The sequence below is a fragment of the Hylobates moloch genome, unplaced genomic scaffold (assembly GCF_009828535.3).
Source record: "Hylobates moloch isolate HMO894 unplaced genomic scaffold, HMol_V3 SCAFFOLD_2, whole genome shotgun sequence".
Lineage (NCBI taxonomy): Eukaryota > Metazoa > Chordata > Mammalia > Primates > Hylobatidae > Hylobates > Hylobates moloch.
The window spans coordinates 88,665,199-88,684,202 of NW_026652277.1; the positions used below are offsets into that span (position 1 = coordinate 88,665,199).

The following is a 19,004-nucleotide window of genomic DNA, read 5'->3' on the forward strand; positions in this document are numbered from 1 at the left end:
TCTATACGTGTATTTTAATGATTAATATGTATTGAATTTTAATGTACTTTTTTTCTCTTTACAGAATGCTCACGTGGTGTGGATATAAAAGCAGATATTGTGTTTTTGGTAGATGGCTCCTATAGCATTGGGATTGCAAACTTTGTTAAAGTTAGAGCCTTTTTGGAAGTTCTTGTAAAAAGTTTTGAAATTTCACCAAATAGGGTCCAGATTAGTCTTGTCCAGTACAGCCGGGATCCTCATACTGAGTTCACTCTGAAAAAATTCACCAAAGTTGAAGATATAATTGAAGCAATAAACACCTTCCCTTACAGAGGAGGATCTACGAATACTGGCAAAGCAATGACTTATGTCAGAGAGAAAATATTTGTGCCTAACAAGGGATCAAGAAGCAATGTGCCAAAGGTCATGATTCTTATCACGGATGGGAAATCATCAGATGCTTTCAGAGATCCTGCGATAAAACTAAGGAATTCAGATGTTGAAATCTTCGCAGTTGGTGTGAAGGATGCCGTTCGCTCAGAATTGGAAGCTATTGCCTCTCCTCCTGCAGAGACCCATGTGTTCACAGTGGAAGATTTTGATGCTTTTCAGAGGATATCTTTTGAACTCACGCAGTCTATCTGCCTTAGAATTGAGCAAGAATTGGCAGCTATAAAGAAGAAAGGTTAGTAGACTTTGAGAGTAAAAGTTATTTCTTCATGAACAAAGCATTTTTGGTTCTAAAACTGGATAATATTCTTCTTCAATTCTTTTTATAGACAAGAAAAAGTAACTTTCCTATGTTATTGAAAACTATTGAACTTAGTTTACTTAGCTCTGAGATATGACTTTCTCCTGGATATGGATCATATTTTAGTTGGTGAAAAAGCTCTTTACTCATAAGAGTCATGAGATGTTTCTGTTCCTGATCCTCAAGCAGGTTTAGGAACAAGTTTTATCATATGTATGTGTCATTTACAATCCAAATCCCATGTATGGAGTGTTCACTATGTGCTGGATACTGAGCTGGGTCCTTCAACTCAAAGGTGATGAGAATATAGTCCTGCACCTTTGGATTCTTTTTATGCATTTCCTTTCCTGAATCATTTTGTGCATCATTTGTCACATCTGGAATTTTCCTCATTTACCTGATCTACTTTTCAATGTTTAGTTAAAAGTCCCATCCCTTGAGTTTGTGTCCTTTTCAGGGACATGGATGAAGCTGGAAACCATCATTCTCAGCAAACTAACACAAGAACAGAAAACCAAACACTGCATGTTCTCACTCATACGTGGGAGTTGACTAATGAGAACACATGGACACAGGGAGGGGTGGGGGCATCACACACCAGGACCTATAGGAAGGTTGGGGGGCTGGGGGAGGGATGGCATTAGGAAAAATACCTAATGTAGATGACGAGTTGATGGGTGCAACAAACCACCGTGGCGCATGTATACCTATGTAACAAACCTGCATGTTCTGCACATGTACCCCAGAACTCAAAGTATTATAATAATAAAAAGTCCCATCTTTTTCATTAAGCCTTCCTAAACTGTAACTGTCCTAGCACTATCATGCTATCACTTTCACTCAGTTGGCAGTTGGCTTTCCTATGTATTGCTTTTTTTGTTGTTGCTGTTTTTTTGTTTGTTTGTTTGTTTTTTAGACAGGGTCTCACTCTGTCACCCAGGCTGGAGTACAGTGGTGCAATCTATGCTCACTGCAATATCTGCCTCCCCAGTTCAAGCAATTCTCGCACCTCAGCCTCCCTAGCAGCTGGAACTACAGGAATGTGCCACCACACCTGGCTAATTTATATATATACATTTTTTTGGTAGAGACGGGGTTTCCCCATGTTGGCTAGTCTGTTCTTGAACTCCTGACCTCAGGTGATCCACCTGCCTCAGTCTCCCAAAGTGCTGAGATCATAGGCGTTAGCCCCCATGCCCTTCCTGCTTTTTTTTTTTTTTGGTTGTTAATAACGTTGCATTCTCTCGTTTCTCTATTTTGACTGTGTGCCCCCTAAGGATTAACTGTATGTGTTAAATGTTGTCTCTTTCTATGATTTAGTTTAATAACTGCTAAGTTTAATAAATATTTTGTTGTTGGGAAAAATTCCTTAATTTTTACTTTGAAATATTTGTCTGCAAACCACCAAAGGTTAATATCCAAGTACCAGGGATGAATGGGAAAATGTAGGTGGTTCATTTTAGGCCTGCTATGGTTTAAATATTCCAATTGTGGGCAAGGCCATCCTATTACTACTGCTTTAAGAATCTCAAAATTCACATTCAAATTTAATCAGTCACTTAAATAATAGAAGTTAGTATTATGGATAGTCAAGGTGAATAATCAAGATCTCTTGTTGGGTTGTAAGTTGTGGGGGGCTTTCTCTCCATGGTCAAATGTAGATGAGGTACTCAGTACAGTAGTCTCAATGAGCACCATTCTCCCAAATTAATGTAAGCCATTTAATAAACATTGAAATATTGGTTACTGTTTTGTTTTATAGATTCAAACATTTTTAACTGTCTTTTTTTTTTTTTTAATAGCTTATGTCCCTCCAAAGGATCTTAGTTTTTCAGAAGTGACTTCTTATGGTTTCAAAACCAACTGGTCTCCAGCTGGAGAAAATGTTTTTTCATATCATATCACCTACAAGGAAGCGACTGGGGATGATGAGGTCACTGTGGTGGAGCCAGCATCGAGCACCAGTGTTGTTCTCAGCAACTTGAAGCCAGAGACCCTGTATTTGGTCAATGTGACTGCGGAGTATGAGGATGGCTTCAGCATTCCCTTAGCTGGAGAGGAGACCACCGAAGAAGGTGTGATGGGGTTTCTGCCACTGTTTTTCAAAAATGAATCATTTATTGCACGACAAAGTTACAGTTTGTAACAACCATCTGCTTTATAGTTCAGAATTGCCAATGCCTTTGTAAGATTTGGCATCTTTACAAGACAGCTTTTCATAAATCTTTTTAAAAAGAGAAAAATAACTTTTAAGTAAAAAACCTTAGACTTCTTTTGATGAATTTGAAGTTAAGAGACCTAGAGAACTGTTGATAATTATGGAATTAACTTTTGAAATACTGCTTATCCATCTTTTTTGGTCCCACATTTCAGGAATATCATGTCTTAAATCATTCTGAAATTGTTTACTGTACTTACAGAGTTATGGCAAATATATATGTGTATATATAGGTAATAAGTATATTATCAATTTATTCTTTTTAAAAAGTTGTGGTAAAATATACATAACATATTTACCATTGTAACCATTTTTTGAGTGCACATTTTAGTGGCATTAAGTACATTCACCTTGTTGTGCTACCATCACCACCATCCATCTTTAGAACTAGCAAAACTGAAATTCTGTACCCATTAAGCAATAACTCCCCATTCCCTCCTTCCCTCTACTCCTGGAAACCACCATTCTATTTTCTGTCTCTAGGAATTTGATTGCTCTAACTACCTCACTTGAGAGGAATCTTTCAGTACTTGTCTTGTTGTGCCGGGATTATTTCACTTAGTAAACGTTCTCAAGGTTGATCCATGTCGTAGCGTGTGTCAGAATGCCCTCTCTACTTACGGTTGAATAATATTCCACTGTATGTATACACCACATATCTTTTAAGATGGGGTTCTTACTATGTTACCCAGGTTGGCCTCAAAATCCTAGACTCAAATGATTCTCTTGCCTCAGCCTCCTGAGTAGCTGGGACTACAGGCGTGTGGCATGGCGCCCTGCTTCACATTTTGTGTATCTCCATTCATCAGTGGACATTTGGGCTGCATCCACCTTTTGTGAATATTGCTGCTATGAACATGGTGTGCACATTTTGCCAAATGTTTTAAGCAGTACTTGTTTACATGTGTACTCCTTACTGGATAGAGTTGAATATATTTGGATACACTTTGTTATGTTTGACATTTAAGGCACCAATGTAAGTTGGTCAGCGGAAGACTAAGGCAAGCCAATTATTCTTTAACATAAGCATAGCAAAGTATCACAATAGATGTCAATTGTTCTTTCCTCTTTTGACTGGGAATAGGAGGTAAAGACCCTGAAAGAATAGTGTGAGTAATTTAAGATAGTTATAAAGAAGTATTTGCTGACAGGGATGGTGCACATTGGCATACTATACTGATAAAAGCTAGAGAATCTTTCTTCTCTGAAACATTTTTCAGATAAGATTGCTATTTTTCTTTTTTTTTTGTTTTTTTTTGCATGGTTTAGGTATATTTCTTCCTGAAGGCCATCACATAAACTAAATGGTCTAAGAAGTCCTTTCATCTTATGACTTTTGTGGTCATATAAGGGAGAAGGCCATACTCAGATATTTCTGAGTTTCTGATGCTTTTCCTGTAATGCCCACACTGCTGCTCGATGACCCTGACCCTTTCTTTTCAGCATTTTGGGAGGGGAATGGGAAATCTGTCTCAAGAAAGGACTTGTCTCAGGGTTTTTGAGTAGAAGTCACTCCATTCATACACACTCTAGTTTTTGGTCACTGGGCTACTACAATGGAGTCTGGTAAAGTCTTTTCAGTTATATTGTCTGTAATGGAATCTGGGATTTAAATTTTCTTTAGTTGATAAGAAAGTTTCCAATGTAATACTTTCATTAAGCTAACAATTATAGAGCTCCTGCTATGTGTCAGGTGCTCTGCTAAATGTTTTCCATAGATTATCTCATTTAACCACTTAAATAATCCTATAAATAGTCATGTTTTGCTGCTAGGATAATCTGCAGCTCAGAATTACATATCTATTAAGCTTCAGAGCTAGGATTCCAACCCACCAGTCTATCTGCTGATTTGTTCTGACTTGTTTAATCTTTTTCCTTCCAATACAAAATGAATCATGGGTGTAAGTTGGCCAACTACCATTTCTTTCTTTCCTGGAGAGATATACTTCCTTCCTTTCTCTTCTAGAGAAATATACTTCCTTCCTTTCTTTCTCCCTGGAGTGATCTATTGATGTGTTGAATATTTAAGTAAACTTCTAAATGTCTGTGTGTTACTTGCCAGGCATGTTGTGCTAGGCTTTCACCCCAGGGGACTGAGAAGACAAAGACCTTTAGTTCATCTTTCCTGAATATGTTGTCTATATAGACAGTTGGCCCCACTGAGCAAGAAGGTCATTTAAACATGTTTACTAAACACAAAACCAAATGATGTTCTCATTTGGGCATAATGAAAAATGCATTTAAAATTATGAGTCTGTGGGTGTTACCCATAGTGCATCTTAGCTTCAAGATGTAGATCTAATGAGCATTCATTAAGTACCTGTTCTCTGCTTGTTCCATCCTATGTATGGTCCAATTATTCTCCAAGTCAAATGACTATACAGATAAAAAGTTAGTGTGGGACTGACTGGATGAGATGGTTTTGTTGGGGGGTTGATATGGTAGAGCTGGGTGTCAGGTGTTATTTTGCTAGTTTCGTGAGAAAATGTAGTAAGAGTGAAAGTCTTAGCTGCTTATATTCAAAGAAATGAATTGTTTTTATTCTTGAAGTTTATAGCAGTATACATTTAGCATTTGATAGAATATTTATTATTTTAAAAGTTTACTATTATATACATCTTTATGTAATTAAAAAATTAACAGTACTTAGTTTCTTTCTGGATATTGTAGAATTCATATTTGCTGTTTCAGAATTTAGTTAATCTCTGGCTAAATGAATACAGAAACCAGGATGTTTGCAAATAAATTGCTCATGGATTTCTTTAGAGAAATGGTATAATTTAGTAATAAAAAATTAATTTTTGTATTTTTCATATAAAGTCAGTCAATTTATGTTTTAAAATCTATTTTTCCTTTTTTATTTCAGTAAAAGGAGCACCTCGAAACCTAAAGGTGACAGATGAGACTACAGATAGTTTTAAAATTACTTGGACTCAAGCTCCAGGGAGAGTTTTAAGATATCGAATTATATATAGACCAGTTGCTGGTGGAGAAAGCAGAGAAGTTACCACCCCACCCAACCAGAGGAGGAGAACGCTGGAGAACTTGATTCCAGACACAAAATATGAAGTATCTGTAATTCCTGAATATTTCTCAGGACCTGGTACTCCATTAACTGGAAATGCAGCCACTGAAGAAGGTAGAGGAAATATGCTTATCATATGGTGACAACCAAACTCAGACTAGAGGGGAAAATTGGGACAAGTATCCAGATAAAAAACTCATGAGACACTTTGTTTCAATTATTTGAGTATGTTAGACCATAGTCCTTTTAGATTTAAGTTTAAATTTTTTTTTTTACTTAATCATGACATTGTTTACTTGTGTCAATAGATTTAATTAACTAATTAATTAATTAATTTTTTTCAGACAGAGTCTCTCTCTGTCACCCAAGCTGGAGTGCAGTGGCTCGGCTCACTGCAACCTCTGCCTCCTGGGTTCAAGTGATTCTCCTGACTCAGCCTCCCAAATAGCTGGGATTACAGGCACGTGCAACTACACCCAGCTAATGTTTGTATTTTTAGTAGAAAGAGGGTTTCACCGTGTTGGCCAGGCTGGTCTGAGACTCCTGACCTCAGGTGATCTGCCCGCCATGGCCTCCCAAATTGCTGGGATTATAGGCGTGAGCCACCACGCCTGGCCTTGTGTCAATAGAATTTAAATGCTAGGATATAGTCTCAATAGTCTTTTAAAAATAATATTATTAAATGTTTTAGTGTGAATTGAAGGATAACTAAGAATTAAAAATCAAACTGCTATGCACCATTAAAATAGATTGTATTTTACTTCTTAAGAAAGATTTTTAAACATTAACTTGTTTTTCTTTAAATGGGATGATTAGGATCCCAGTATACATTCTGATGTTTGTTGAAATTATTAATGTTTAATATGTGATTTCACTGGGGGAAAAGTAAGGCATTCATAGTTTTTCATTTTATTTCCTAGCTCTAATGTTTTTAAAATAGCAGTAATAATGCCAAAAACACGTTGGCAATAATGAAAAGTTACTGAGTACCTGTCTGGTGTCAGGTTCTGTACAAAGAGCTTTTCATATATTTTGTTTAATCTCTGCATAGACTTTATGTTATTAATATCATCATCTCAGCTTTATAAGAGAATTGAGGCTGAGGAAATTAAATAATAAATCAAGACCACACAGCTAATAAATGGTGAATCTGAGTTTGTGGATTTTACTGTCCTACTGCAGACATTTACAAGGAGTATCCATTATCTCTTGGTCTGCGTCATCCTTCTCTGTCCCACTGCCCTCCCTCCCTCTGCATCACTCTCCCCACTCCTACTGCATTCGTCTCCCTCCTCCCCCACTGCATCACGCTCCCACCGCCCACTGCCCTCCCTCCCACTGCATCACTCTCCCTCCTCCCACTGCATCACTCTCCCTCCTGCCACTGCATCTCTCTCCCTCCTCCCACTGCATCTCTCTTCCTCCTTTCACTGCTTCACTCTCCTCTCTTCCCCCTGCAACCTAGCTCATTAGCCTCTTCTGCTGTAGAGGCTTTCTCTTTTTACCTGCTTTCTTCCTCCTCGCTTCCATTGGTGAAGTGTGACTACTTCATTGGTTTTCTGTCTTGCTGAGGGTCTAGGGCTCTTTGCTGCACACCATAATGTGACCCAATACCTCTTTATCTTTCTATTTTCTGGAGTAAAACTAGCTGGCTTTTATATGCTCGGTGGAGAGTGACATAGGGTTCCTTAGGAACCTTCAAAGAGGACATGACCAATCTACAAAGAAAGTCATGAGGTAGCAGACATCACAGCTACAAAGGATGGGTGGTCCCTCAGGATTTGTACCCAAGGCTCGGTCTCACTTAGCTGTTTTTTCTCTTACTTTTTTCCCCCTAGGGAAAGCAATATGTTTATAATTTATCATTTTTATTATATCAGAATTAATTCCTGGGTGTTACCTTTAGATGTTCATAGCATTACACTGATTAACTGTTTTTACTGAAGATTTCTTAAAGGAATTAAAATTTGCGTTGTAATACTAATCAACTGTATATATTTTATAGTGCTTTGTTCCACTTTTAAGGAAATACAGGGAAACTATTTTATAGGAAATATTCTAACATGAAAGATTTTACATGGAAGATTTTAACCTTTGTAAACACAGAAAAGGGACTGGATATCTTTCCCCTTGTTTTTACTAACATATAGGGTCTGATTTAGAGATGCTTAAGCTTTGTTGGCTAGTCAACAGTTAAAATTGTCATAGTCTCACCCAGGATATAACTTTGATGTAGTGCACATGCATAAGTAAAGTAACAAAGTGTTTTTCAAGTCATTTTATTAAATAATGGGTTTTGATGATGTTGTCATTTTTTAATGAAGTTAGAGGGAATCCAAGAGACTTAAGAGTTTCTGACCCTACGACGTCTACTATGAAATTATCTTGGAGTGGGGCACCAGGAAAAGTGAAACAGTATCTCATCACATATACCCCAGTGGCAGGGGGTGAAACTCAAGAGGTCACTGTGAGGGGAGATACAACCAATACGGTGCTGCAGGGATTGAAGGAAGGGACACAATACGCCTTATCTGTGACAGCCTTGTATGCGTCTGGGGCTGGAGATGCCCTCTTTGGTGAAGGAACAACACTTGAAGGTAATTACCGTCATATTTTCTGAAAATCCAGGAACTTGTTTGTGGCGCTGCCTCTAGGAAGCTTAACGTTTTCAGAGAATGAATCTAGAAGTGTGCAATCCTTTCTCTTAAAAAGATTGTATATTGAAAAACAAATAACCATAAAGCTGTCTGTTATTCAGAGATGTAGAATGTAAGCAACCGAAAGAATTAAACTTGATTAAGAAGTGCCTTGGGGAGCTGGATGCATAATAAGGCCAAATAAATGTGTTTATAGTTCCATGGGTTGGTTAAAAGGAGAATAGGTGTATGACATTCAGAGCGGGAAGGGACCTTGGGAAACATCTGTGAAAAAAGGTTGGATTGCCCAAGTTTATGCAACTAGTTCTATCTTTCAGATCCAGATAAGAGCCATTTTCTGACTTCCATTCAAGTGCTCTTTTCATTCACCATGCATAAAACTCAAGAAATATAAGAATCCAAGTTTCTATTTGTTTTCTAAGTGATTTCTGAAATTACGTTCTGTATTAAATGTTCAAAGTGATTGCGATAAAGTACTTAGTAAGAAACATCAACAAGACTGGAGCAGTTTCCTTGGTTCTTTAGAATTAATTGTCAGAGGCCTTTATATTTTTTTGGATGTTTTGAGATATAATCACAGCTTAGGTTTCACTCACCACAGCTACTAAGTGAATAATGTAAGGGAGAGAAAATACAAATTTAATTGAACCGCAATGAGAATGGATTGTAATGCTAAAAATCCCATGATGTTGACTCAGTCCTATAATTGGGGGCCTACATGGACCATCAGCAATAGCTTTCCTTCTCTTTATCATTATATTTTATATGACTTACTTTAAATGATTATAGGAAGAAAATGAATCTGAAGTATCTTCTAATATGAAATCACAGCGACTAAGCAAAATATCCATCAAAGTTGATGGCTCCAGGAGCTTGGAAGGTTGTAGATATTGTAATTAGTGAGACAGGACATGCAATAGGCAGTTCTTAGAACTTCAAGACTTAAGAATGAAAAACAAATAAATAAAAAATACTAATCTAAATAGTAGTGATTGGCCAGGCGCAGTGGCTCACGCCTGTAATCCCAGCACTTTGGGAGACCAAGGCGGGTAGATCACCTGAGGTCAGGAGTTTGAGACCAGCCTGGCCAACATGGTAAAACCCTGTCTCTACTAAATACAAAAATTAGCTGTGCATGGTGGTGCATGCCTGTAATCCCAGCTACTTGGGAAGCTGAGGCAGGAGAATCGCTTGAACTTGAGAGGCGGAGGTTGCAGTGAGCCGAGATTGCACCATTGCACTCCAGGCTGGGCAACAAGAATGAAACTCCATCTCAAAAAAAAAAAAAAATAATAATAGTGATCAAGAGTTAAATTTCCATAGTCCATGAAATCTGTTTCTAGAAAAAGATTTAAATGAAAGATTAAATACCAGTGTGTAAAGTACTTACAACTAGAAGAGTCCTAGTTGTACTACTTAGCTGTGTGACCTGGAGTAAACCTTTAACCCCTCTGGGCCTTAGTTTATTCATCTATAAAGAAGGGATGATTATCCTCCCTCTTTCTTCCCAGAGTTATTGTTGAGATCAAATGGGAGAATGTAAGTGAAATTCATTGGAAACTGTAAAATACTGTATGTCTACAAAATTCATCAAGAGGACATAGCTTATTAACTTTAGATCTGATATCTAAAAGCCTCTTGGTATACTCAGGGTTGGGGGCTGCAGATTGGTTCCCAAACCCCTGCATATACCAAAATCCCCTGCATATACCAAAGTCCTCTCATATTCAAGTCCCGCAGTCCGCCCTAGGGAACCTGTGTATGTGAAAAGTTGGCCCCCTGCATATAGGTGGGTTTCGCATCCTGTGAATACTGTATTTTTCATCTGCGTTTGGTTGAAATAAATCGGCATATAAGTGGACCCTCACAGCGCAAACCCATGTTGTCAACTGTATAGCTTTAGTATTTCAAATATAATTGGTAACACAAAAGTTTTGAAAAAAATAGTAGAAACAGAAATTGCCTTAAATACACAGACATAATCCAAACAACAAAAAGCATGTGATCCTTACAATCTGGGGCAACATCCAGAATTTTGAAGAAATTTGTCCTTTGGACCTTTTGAAGTTCTGTTTCTCCATATGCTTTCCACAATCTTTTAACATAGGTTGTTCATAAGATTTTTTTAGAAGACAAACTTTCACTCTTTATTCTTTACAGGATAGACTGTATTTGTGAACATTTCTTCTTCATAAGGAGTATCTTGGAAATAATTTAATAGTTTTTCTTCTGGTTGTGCCTTTTAACCTTCTGGTATTCATTTGTGCTTTCTTGCTTTTAAAAATATATTTGCCCTCAGTAAAAATCTTATCAATTCTAAAAATTAAGGCATTTTTGCCAAGAATAATATATTACAAATTGTATTTAACAAAATGTACTTTTTAATTTTACAGGAAGCACATTCTACTAGGCCGTGACTTTTGTAAGCCAGATGTATTGCTCAATTGTTTATAATATTATAGCCCTTCACAAGTGGTATCGAAAACCTATCAGCTTGTACGCATGTGTGAGTATACGCACACGCACGTGTCTTTGATCAGAAACAATCTCTAAGGGAAACACATAGATAGTAAAATAAATTTTAAAAGCTATTGTTTTCTATTTCCCGAGAAGAAGGAAAGCTAGATAATTTGCAAGTTTGCTTAAAAAAATACAGTTAATTCCTAACTAAATTGTAATAATTTACAATGGACATTTTGTTCATTTACGCTAAAGCGCTTTACTGCAGTGAAGGATTACCGAAGGGCCTCCAGCCTGATTTTGTTAACATATTTATCCTATTGCATTATGTGTGGTAAAATTGACAAATATGTGAAAGCATAGTTGTGACTAAATGAAAATAATAGGAGATTTTTGCCCCTGGTTATTCCATTTCATTTTATTGTATTAACTCAGCCAAATCCACATACCATATACAGGAATAGGATATGATGGTAAATGCAGGGAGTGGAAAGCCCAGAAACAGAGCCAGGCAACTGCTTTTGAGGGCTGCTGTTTTTCTAATCTGTTTTTCTCTTGGGAGAGGAGGTGGTAAGAGCAGAACTTGAAGGAATGTTTCCTTTATCCAGAGGCATGGTGTCAGCCGGCAGGAGCATTCTGTAGGCTGGACATCTTATAGATTACCTCAAATGCATTATGACTTTCAATTCAAAAGGAAAGAAAGTTGTTGTTTTGTATTTTAAAAAAAATGTGTAGTGTGGTCTACAACCATCCCTAACTTGAATCTGTTTCCTAGTACTTTTTTTGAAATGCAGCCAATGATCAGAAAATTCTCCTGTTGCTGGAAGAGAGATTTATTAGCACTGGCGTTGGGGAAGTTCATGGTTGGCTATAGTACTGTATGCAATAGAATCACAAAGGCAGAGTTTATTAGTATTTCAGATCCAAACTTCAGAGGAATGTGAGCACACATCATTAGGTTTGATTTACATTGTTTTTTTCCCCTGTTGTTGTTATTAGAGCAGTTAGACAATATAATTACAAAAACACTAATGTATATGTAATTTCACTTCAAGTCTTGAAAGAACCTTTAATTGCCGCTGTTAGTGCTTGGAGGAAAATCTGTTTTTATAAACCTCTCAATAAATAATGCCCATTTTAATTCAGAGATTTACCACAAATGAACGCTTATTTCAGTTTGAGAATAATATGTTTTCTTGTTAAATTTCTGAGTGTTGTTTTTTGGCCACAGAAAATATGACTTTTTAGAATTTCCTTTGTTTCAGTTGCTGTAGCAACCTGCTAATGTCCTAGATATGAATGGCTTCCTACAGATCAAACCAAGTGTATTCAGTTGACATTTTGTTACAATGAGGTTTTTAGCACATCTCAGGAATTCTGCATGATGTTGAGTAACGTGGGCCCCTTAAAGATGGACTAAACAAGGCCTCTGTGTTTTCCCTGGTTTACTGCTGTCTCATAATTTGAAAAATCATACATTCTGGGCATAATAATTCTGATGTTGCCAGGGAACTTTAGCACAGTCACCAAACAGTAATTTCTATTTCCTTTTTCTGTGAATTAATTGCTTGTCAGATAAAAATTGAAGTCAATGTGGAGAGGTAATAATTATGGAAGAAATACTTTTTCGCTTAAGCCGACTTTGAAGTTGAATAGTAATTTAATTGTTAAGATGTTTTTAAAAACTGTGTATAGCTTAAAGTAACTGAGCTAACTTATCAATAGTGAACTTTGTCCTTTGGAATGGTGGCTCTAATTCATTGGTTGTAAATCAAATGTATTTCCACATGAGCGTTATCCAGAAGCAGGTCTTCTGTATTGCTGTGGAAAGTTGGATGACTTTTGAGCTGAGCTCTAATGGAAAAGACAAATTGATTTAGAAGAGAGTTTACATTACATTTTCAATTTAACTTCTATTTTTGAAAGTGGTATGTGAAACTCAGTGAAAGCTGGCTGGAACAATCTATAAGATGAAATACAGTTTTATTTCATGATGATTAATTTTTCATTTATCATTGGCTAATTTGTGCTATAATTATGTTTGAATTGGATGATAATTTGCTTTTCAGAAAGAAAATGGAAAAGGGGTAAGGAAACATAGGAAAGTTACTTAAATGAGGCATTAGTTCTTTGGCTTGGTATGTGGAAAAAAAGCAGTGTAGGAATCAACCCCTTCAGGATGTTCAGATCATGAGAAGTAGACCTGTCTGAATTACTTCCCACAGCAGCACACAGAGATACATGCAAGCACACACTAGAGAAATGGCTTTTGAATAGATGTAACTATGTTTTATAATAAGGACAGAAATGCTGAGTAGCCAAATTTCAAAACCTGATAGAGTTTTATACCTTTAAACTTATGACATTTATACCTATACTGGTACTATACTAGGAAGAATAAGGTGTAAGGGAAAACTGTCAAGATAGAATCAAAGGAATGGTAATAAAGGAATATCATCATTATAGATGATGACTTGTTTGAAATGATTGCCAGAATTTCTATTACCAGAGATAAAATTAATAGAGAGAGCACAGGCATATATCCAGAACAGAAGACAGCAAGCACTATGAGAATAAATATTATTCAAAAAAACCCTAAACAAACCCCAGTACCATAAGACACATATTTGTAAATCTTGGGGAACAGAAGAAAGAGAAGGACCTCAGAAGGGAGGGGGCCTCTGCTAGAGCAAAAGTAGATCTAGGTTCAGGGAAAGGTAGTGACTACATGGCAAAAAGTTTACTAGGGTTGCTTTCTGTTCACTGCCACTGTTTCTACGCCTTCCCCTTTTGAGGAGCAGTAACCTCTCCTAGAGATAGCCTACAGACTGGTCTTCTGACATCTTTACGTTCTTCTCCCCCCTCTCTCTTTCCTATTCCCTCTTAGGTACTCTAAAAAGGGACTCTTGCCTAAACCCAATATAATGAAACTAAACCAAAACAAGTCAGATAATTTCTTCCTGTGGTTACTGATGTCTGGAGCTCCTCAGATTCAGGACAAAAATGACAATGTATTGAACCAAGTAAATGCCTTGCTAAGGTATCATTTAGAACTTCATTCATGTGAAAATGTACTCAGCTCTTCAATAAGAGGCATGCGTGTGTTCAGAGCCATTTCCTGTTGAGACAGGATGGAGGGGAGAAGAGAGCAGTGAGCATCCCACATGTGTCCATGGAGATGTGATGAAAAGCTTAAATCGTCTCCTCTGTTCTCTGAGGGTCAGCCTTGAGATTATTTTGCCACCTAAAGCAGTGATTTTCTGTACATGGCAATATAACCACACAAAATACAAGCCACCCAGCAGTCCTACAGAGCATCATGTGTGTAATGATTTTGACCAGTTTACTTTCACCATACCTGTCTTTATTTTGAAGAAGCACCATTTCTATGTGAAAGCAGATTTGAGGTTCCTTCCCACACTGACCCAGCACACCTCCCGAATAAATGCTTCTCTAGATCTCAGAGAGGAGAAGTAGAAAGAAGAGCAAAAAGAGGGAAAGAATAAAGAATTGTAGAGGTTTTGGAATCACAGGGCAGATTTAAAAGATGTCTAGAAGGCACCAGTACTTAGGTGCATCCCCAAATATTCCAATTTAATTGATTCGGGTAGGGTCCAGCCTTTGTTTTTTCAGGCAATTCTGTTTATCGGTTCAAGTCCAGTCCAGTTATTTTGCTGCTGAGGGCCCCAAGGCCCCAGGAGGTGACATAGCCTGTTGGTGATCTGCTCAGATGGTTGCACACCTGGCCCCAAGGCCGGTTCGGCTACTTGCCAGCTTCCATCCTGCCAACTGTACCACAGGGTGCAATCCACTTGCTTCATTTTTTGGTAATCTAATGTTTGGCCAAACCAAGATCTCATTTTTTAAAAATTCAAGGGCTATACATTTACTTGTCGTGAGTACAACTTCTTCTCAAAATTCCTGGTTGTAATGTAACAGATAGAATACTCAGCCCTCCTCCCTAAAAAAAATTATCAATGTGTTTGGGGAGCAGTATAGATTTAATATTTAGGAATATTCTTATCAAACTGACTGATTGACATGTAAGAAACCCATATGAAGCAGTTTATCTTCTCAATTGTGGTGTCTCGATTGAACTATCTTTCTCCTTTCTTTGGAGTCTATGTTGCTATGTCACTAACATGGAATGTTGTAGTGACAGTGCCTGCCTTTACATACCACAGGCAGAAACTACAATTTTTAGTGAGTTTTCTTCTGAGATTGAGAACTTACTCAGTGTTCACTCAAAATAGTGTTGTCATGCCATTAATTAGAGCTTAAAAATATTTTTTAGTTGATTTTTAATTTGCATCTTAAAAAGTGCTGTTGTAGATTATTTTCAGGATATTGATAAACCTTGGGGAAAGGTCTTCATTGCATTTTACTAGTATTTTCTTATAGCTTTACAAGTCTTGAGAGTGTTAAAATAGTTGATTAAAATCCATAGGGAGACATGTCTTGTGATCTTAGATCCTTTTGTTTTAAGCCCAGAAATATCTTTGTGAATGTATTTTTGCTTCAACCACAATTCTCTTCCTATTATTTTTCTCACAGTGAAATCATTAGCCTGTGTTTATGAGATTGATGTCTGTTGTCATGGAAATAAACAATGTCACAAATTTAGTGCTGTAGAAAGAAAAATAGGTTGAGAAGCAAAACCTTTGGGAAAAATAAAAGCTGAAATTATTTTAAAATTACTCCAGTGTTAATTTGAAAGATAATTCCCACATTCTAGTTAACCTTATTTGTCTGATACTTTTTTGAAACATCGTTAATGCAGCTCGTTTAAATTCAAAATTGCTTTCAAGCAAGGTCATTTCACAACAGCTGTTCCTGACTGCAATTTAGGAAATTTAGAGGAAAAGGCACATATTGAAAATGGTATATATCAAGCAAAGGAAAAACGTGCTGTACATTTAAAACTTAGAGACTAGTTGTTGGGATATCGATTATCAAAACAAATAAAAAACAAAACAAAGAAACCCACAACCAAACCAAATAAAACGAACAGTTTTAAATTGTACTTTTATATTCCAAGTAGAGAAAATATAAAAGTGTATGACCATTTACATAGTAAAGACAGCTAAAGAAGACTTTCAAATGGGAATTAGCCTCAAGAGCTGAGGGAAAAAATTCAATGTGCTCTTAAAAATAAGTATTCTTTGTTCCAGTGAAATATGTAACTAATTTCCTTCCAGGGATGAGATGTGCTGTCAGCAGTTAAAGTTATTTATAATGGAGTTAGAATTTTCCATTTGGGCTTGGGGTCTGGTAGGCTGCCCAGCTTCCGTTTCATTTATTTTTTCCCTCTAAATCCACCATATATGATAGGTTTTTGTCCACCTAGATTTCTTTTTCATTCATTGTTACCTTTACTTTTTGTGTTGAAATAAAATTGTTAAATTATGACTGCTTTTAAGATATTCATTTTTACTCTTCGAGTTAAGTAAAATAATAGTTTTTAAAATTCTTGTAAGAGCATTATATATCATTTGCATGAATATACAACAATTACTGGTAAAACGTATGCTGGGAAGCAGATAGTTTTGTATTTACGTCATACTGTGGCATAAACCCTAGTAAAGGTAGACAATATAAAGTGACCTGTATATATTTATCTTACATTTAAAATATGGAGAGTGAGGGTTTTATTGAAAGATATCTGTGCCTCCTATTAAGTTGAGGTTTCCATATTTTTCCACTTGGGTTGTATGTTTTTTGAATGAAAGAGCCAAAATTTAGTAGCAGACGTTTTTGATCAGCTAGAACAAGTGGTATGTTTTATTTTGGTGACTAATCACTTTTAAGTTTTCCAGAAGAATTGGTTGTTTTTAGTTTGTTAGGGTTAAGCTATATTGGAAGTTTGCACTGCTACATTTTAAACTGCATGAGCAAATAAAAGTTTCACCAAGAAACCGTTGTTGGAATTCAGTTTTGTAAGTGATATGAGATTGTTGCAGTTGTTGGAAATCATGCATTGAAACTGAGTTTATTTAAATTAGATCAGAGACAAAAAGATCATGGTAAGGAAATAAAGATGTTTGTGAACAATGGGCCATGTCACAAGGCAGACTAAAATGTGATAAAATTCTGGGACTTAGATACATTTTTTTCCTTTGGAATTTTTTTTTAAGGACAAATACTCCTTCAAATTTGGATGTCAATCTTGTCCTGAAGGACAAGATTATCTGACTAGGCATATGAGGGCAAGGTTAAGAGGTAGGAATCAAATAGAATTCTAAAGTTTTATTGCATCGATCTATTCCACAGACAGAATAGGATGGACAACTCAGAAAGAAGAAATGGGCAATTTTAGACAAATTGAGTTTGAGTCCAGCAAGTCAGAATCTCTACCAGGATCAATGTATATTAATACTTAAATACCTACTAGACATTTTTTAAAAAGATTCCCTTTTAATTTCTGTTCTAGAACGTGGTTCTCCTCAAGATTTAGTTACTAAAGACATCACTGACACATCAATTGGGGCTTATTGGACATCTGCTCCAGGAATGGTTCGTGGTTACAGGGTCTCATGGAAATCACTTTATGATGATGTTGACACTGGAGAGAAAAGTCTGCCTGAAGATGCAATTCATACTATGATAGAAAATCTGCAGCCAGAGACCAAATACAGAATTTCAGTATTTGCCACTTACAGCAGTGGAGAAGGAGAACCTTTGACTGGAGATGCCACAACTGAATGTAGGTAACATTATGGGTGTGTTTGGGTGTGTGTTGGTGCTACCCAATAGTTATCAGCTCAAGTGACATGCAGTTTAATCACTTGAATTTTTTTTCTTTACATGATAAAAGAAGACTGAGGAATTAGGATCTTTAAAGAATTTGGCTTAAATTCAGAGTAGGTTAGTATCTAAAAGTATATCAAATGTTGAAACATCAAATCTCTTTCAACTACCTATATTTGTCTTTTTTTTTCTGCTGCAATGATTGACTAGATAGAATACCCAGCTAGTAAAAAGACCAGAAGCTGTGAAGCAAAGAGAATTCAGGCACATTTGTATAGCTGCATGATCTTTGTCAAATTACTTAACCTTCTTTGAGCCTCAGTTTCCTAATCTGTAGAATGCAGATAATAAATCTTGTCTCTTAGAGTTGTGAGGATTGTATAAAATAACAGTATACAAAGTGGCCAGCATAGTGCCTAGCCACTTAGAGATGATTGATAAATGATGGGTGGCTATTGAAACTATGATTATCATACAACCAAGACTTAACTTAGTTTTAAAATTTTTTATTTATTTTTATTTTTTATTTTATTCATATTATATTTGGTAAGGTCAAATCAAAAGCCCACTCAATTTTCTGATAGCTCAGATTTACCTCAATCTCACTAATATTCTATTTTTGTAAATAATTATGAATGACCTGTCATAATCACCTGGCTGGTGAAGGATGTGTCAGGATATCTTAATTCACTATCCTAAAAGGTTATTTGTTTAAGAGATAATCATGTGTCAGTGTAGGTTCAGCAGTTGTAACAAATGTGCCACTTTGGTGAAGGATGTTGATAATGGGGGAGGCTGTGCATGTGTGGAGGTGGGAAAAGGTACATGGGAAATCTCTGCACCTTCTGCTCAATCTCTGTACCTTCTGCTCAATCTCTGTACCAAAACTGCTCTAAAACAATATAAAATCTATTAAAAACAAACAATTGAAACCAAACCAAAGCAAACGTCATTTGTTAAGCATGGGCATTTCTAAGCATTTGTAGGAGAAAACTTTAATCCTTTTGTTTTGGGAAGGTTTTAGGAAAAGGAGAAAGAATGGGCATTCATGCATTTCCTTCTATAAAAAAGAAGTAGAGGAATTTGGTGATTTTTCTGGCAAAGGAAGAGAGAGGGAGAAGTGCCATAAGCAATTTCAGTTAAGTCCTATATTTTAAGTCCTGA

The 19,004-nt window shown here is 36.5% G+C and overlaps 1 protein-coding gene across 1 annotated transcript in view; it reads left to right on the top strand.

The window, feature by feature from the left end:
* Nucleotides 1-19,004, top strand: part of COL12A1 (collagen type XII alpha 1 chain) — a 149,467-nt gene that overhangs the window by 47,130 nt on the left and 83,333 nt on the right. The window contains exons 10-14 of the mRNA XM_058435132.1: nt 65-667; nt 2,536-2,808; nt 5,818-6,090; nt 8,301-8,573; nt 17,524-17,796. Of these exons, the coding sequence (XP_058291115.1) occupies nt 65-667; nt 2,536-2,808; nt 5,818-6,090; nt 8,301-8,573; nt 17,524-17,796 (1,695 nt within the window). The remainder of the gene's footprint in view (nt 1-64; nt 668-2,535; nt 2,809-5,817; nt 6,091-8,300; nt 8,574-17,523; nt 17,797-19,004) is intronic.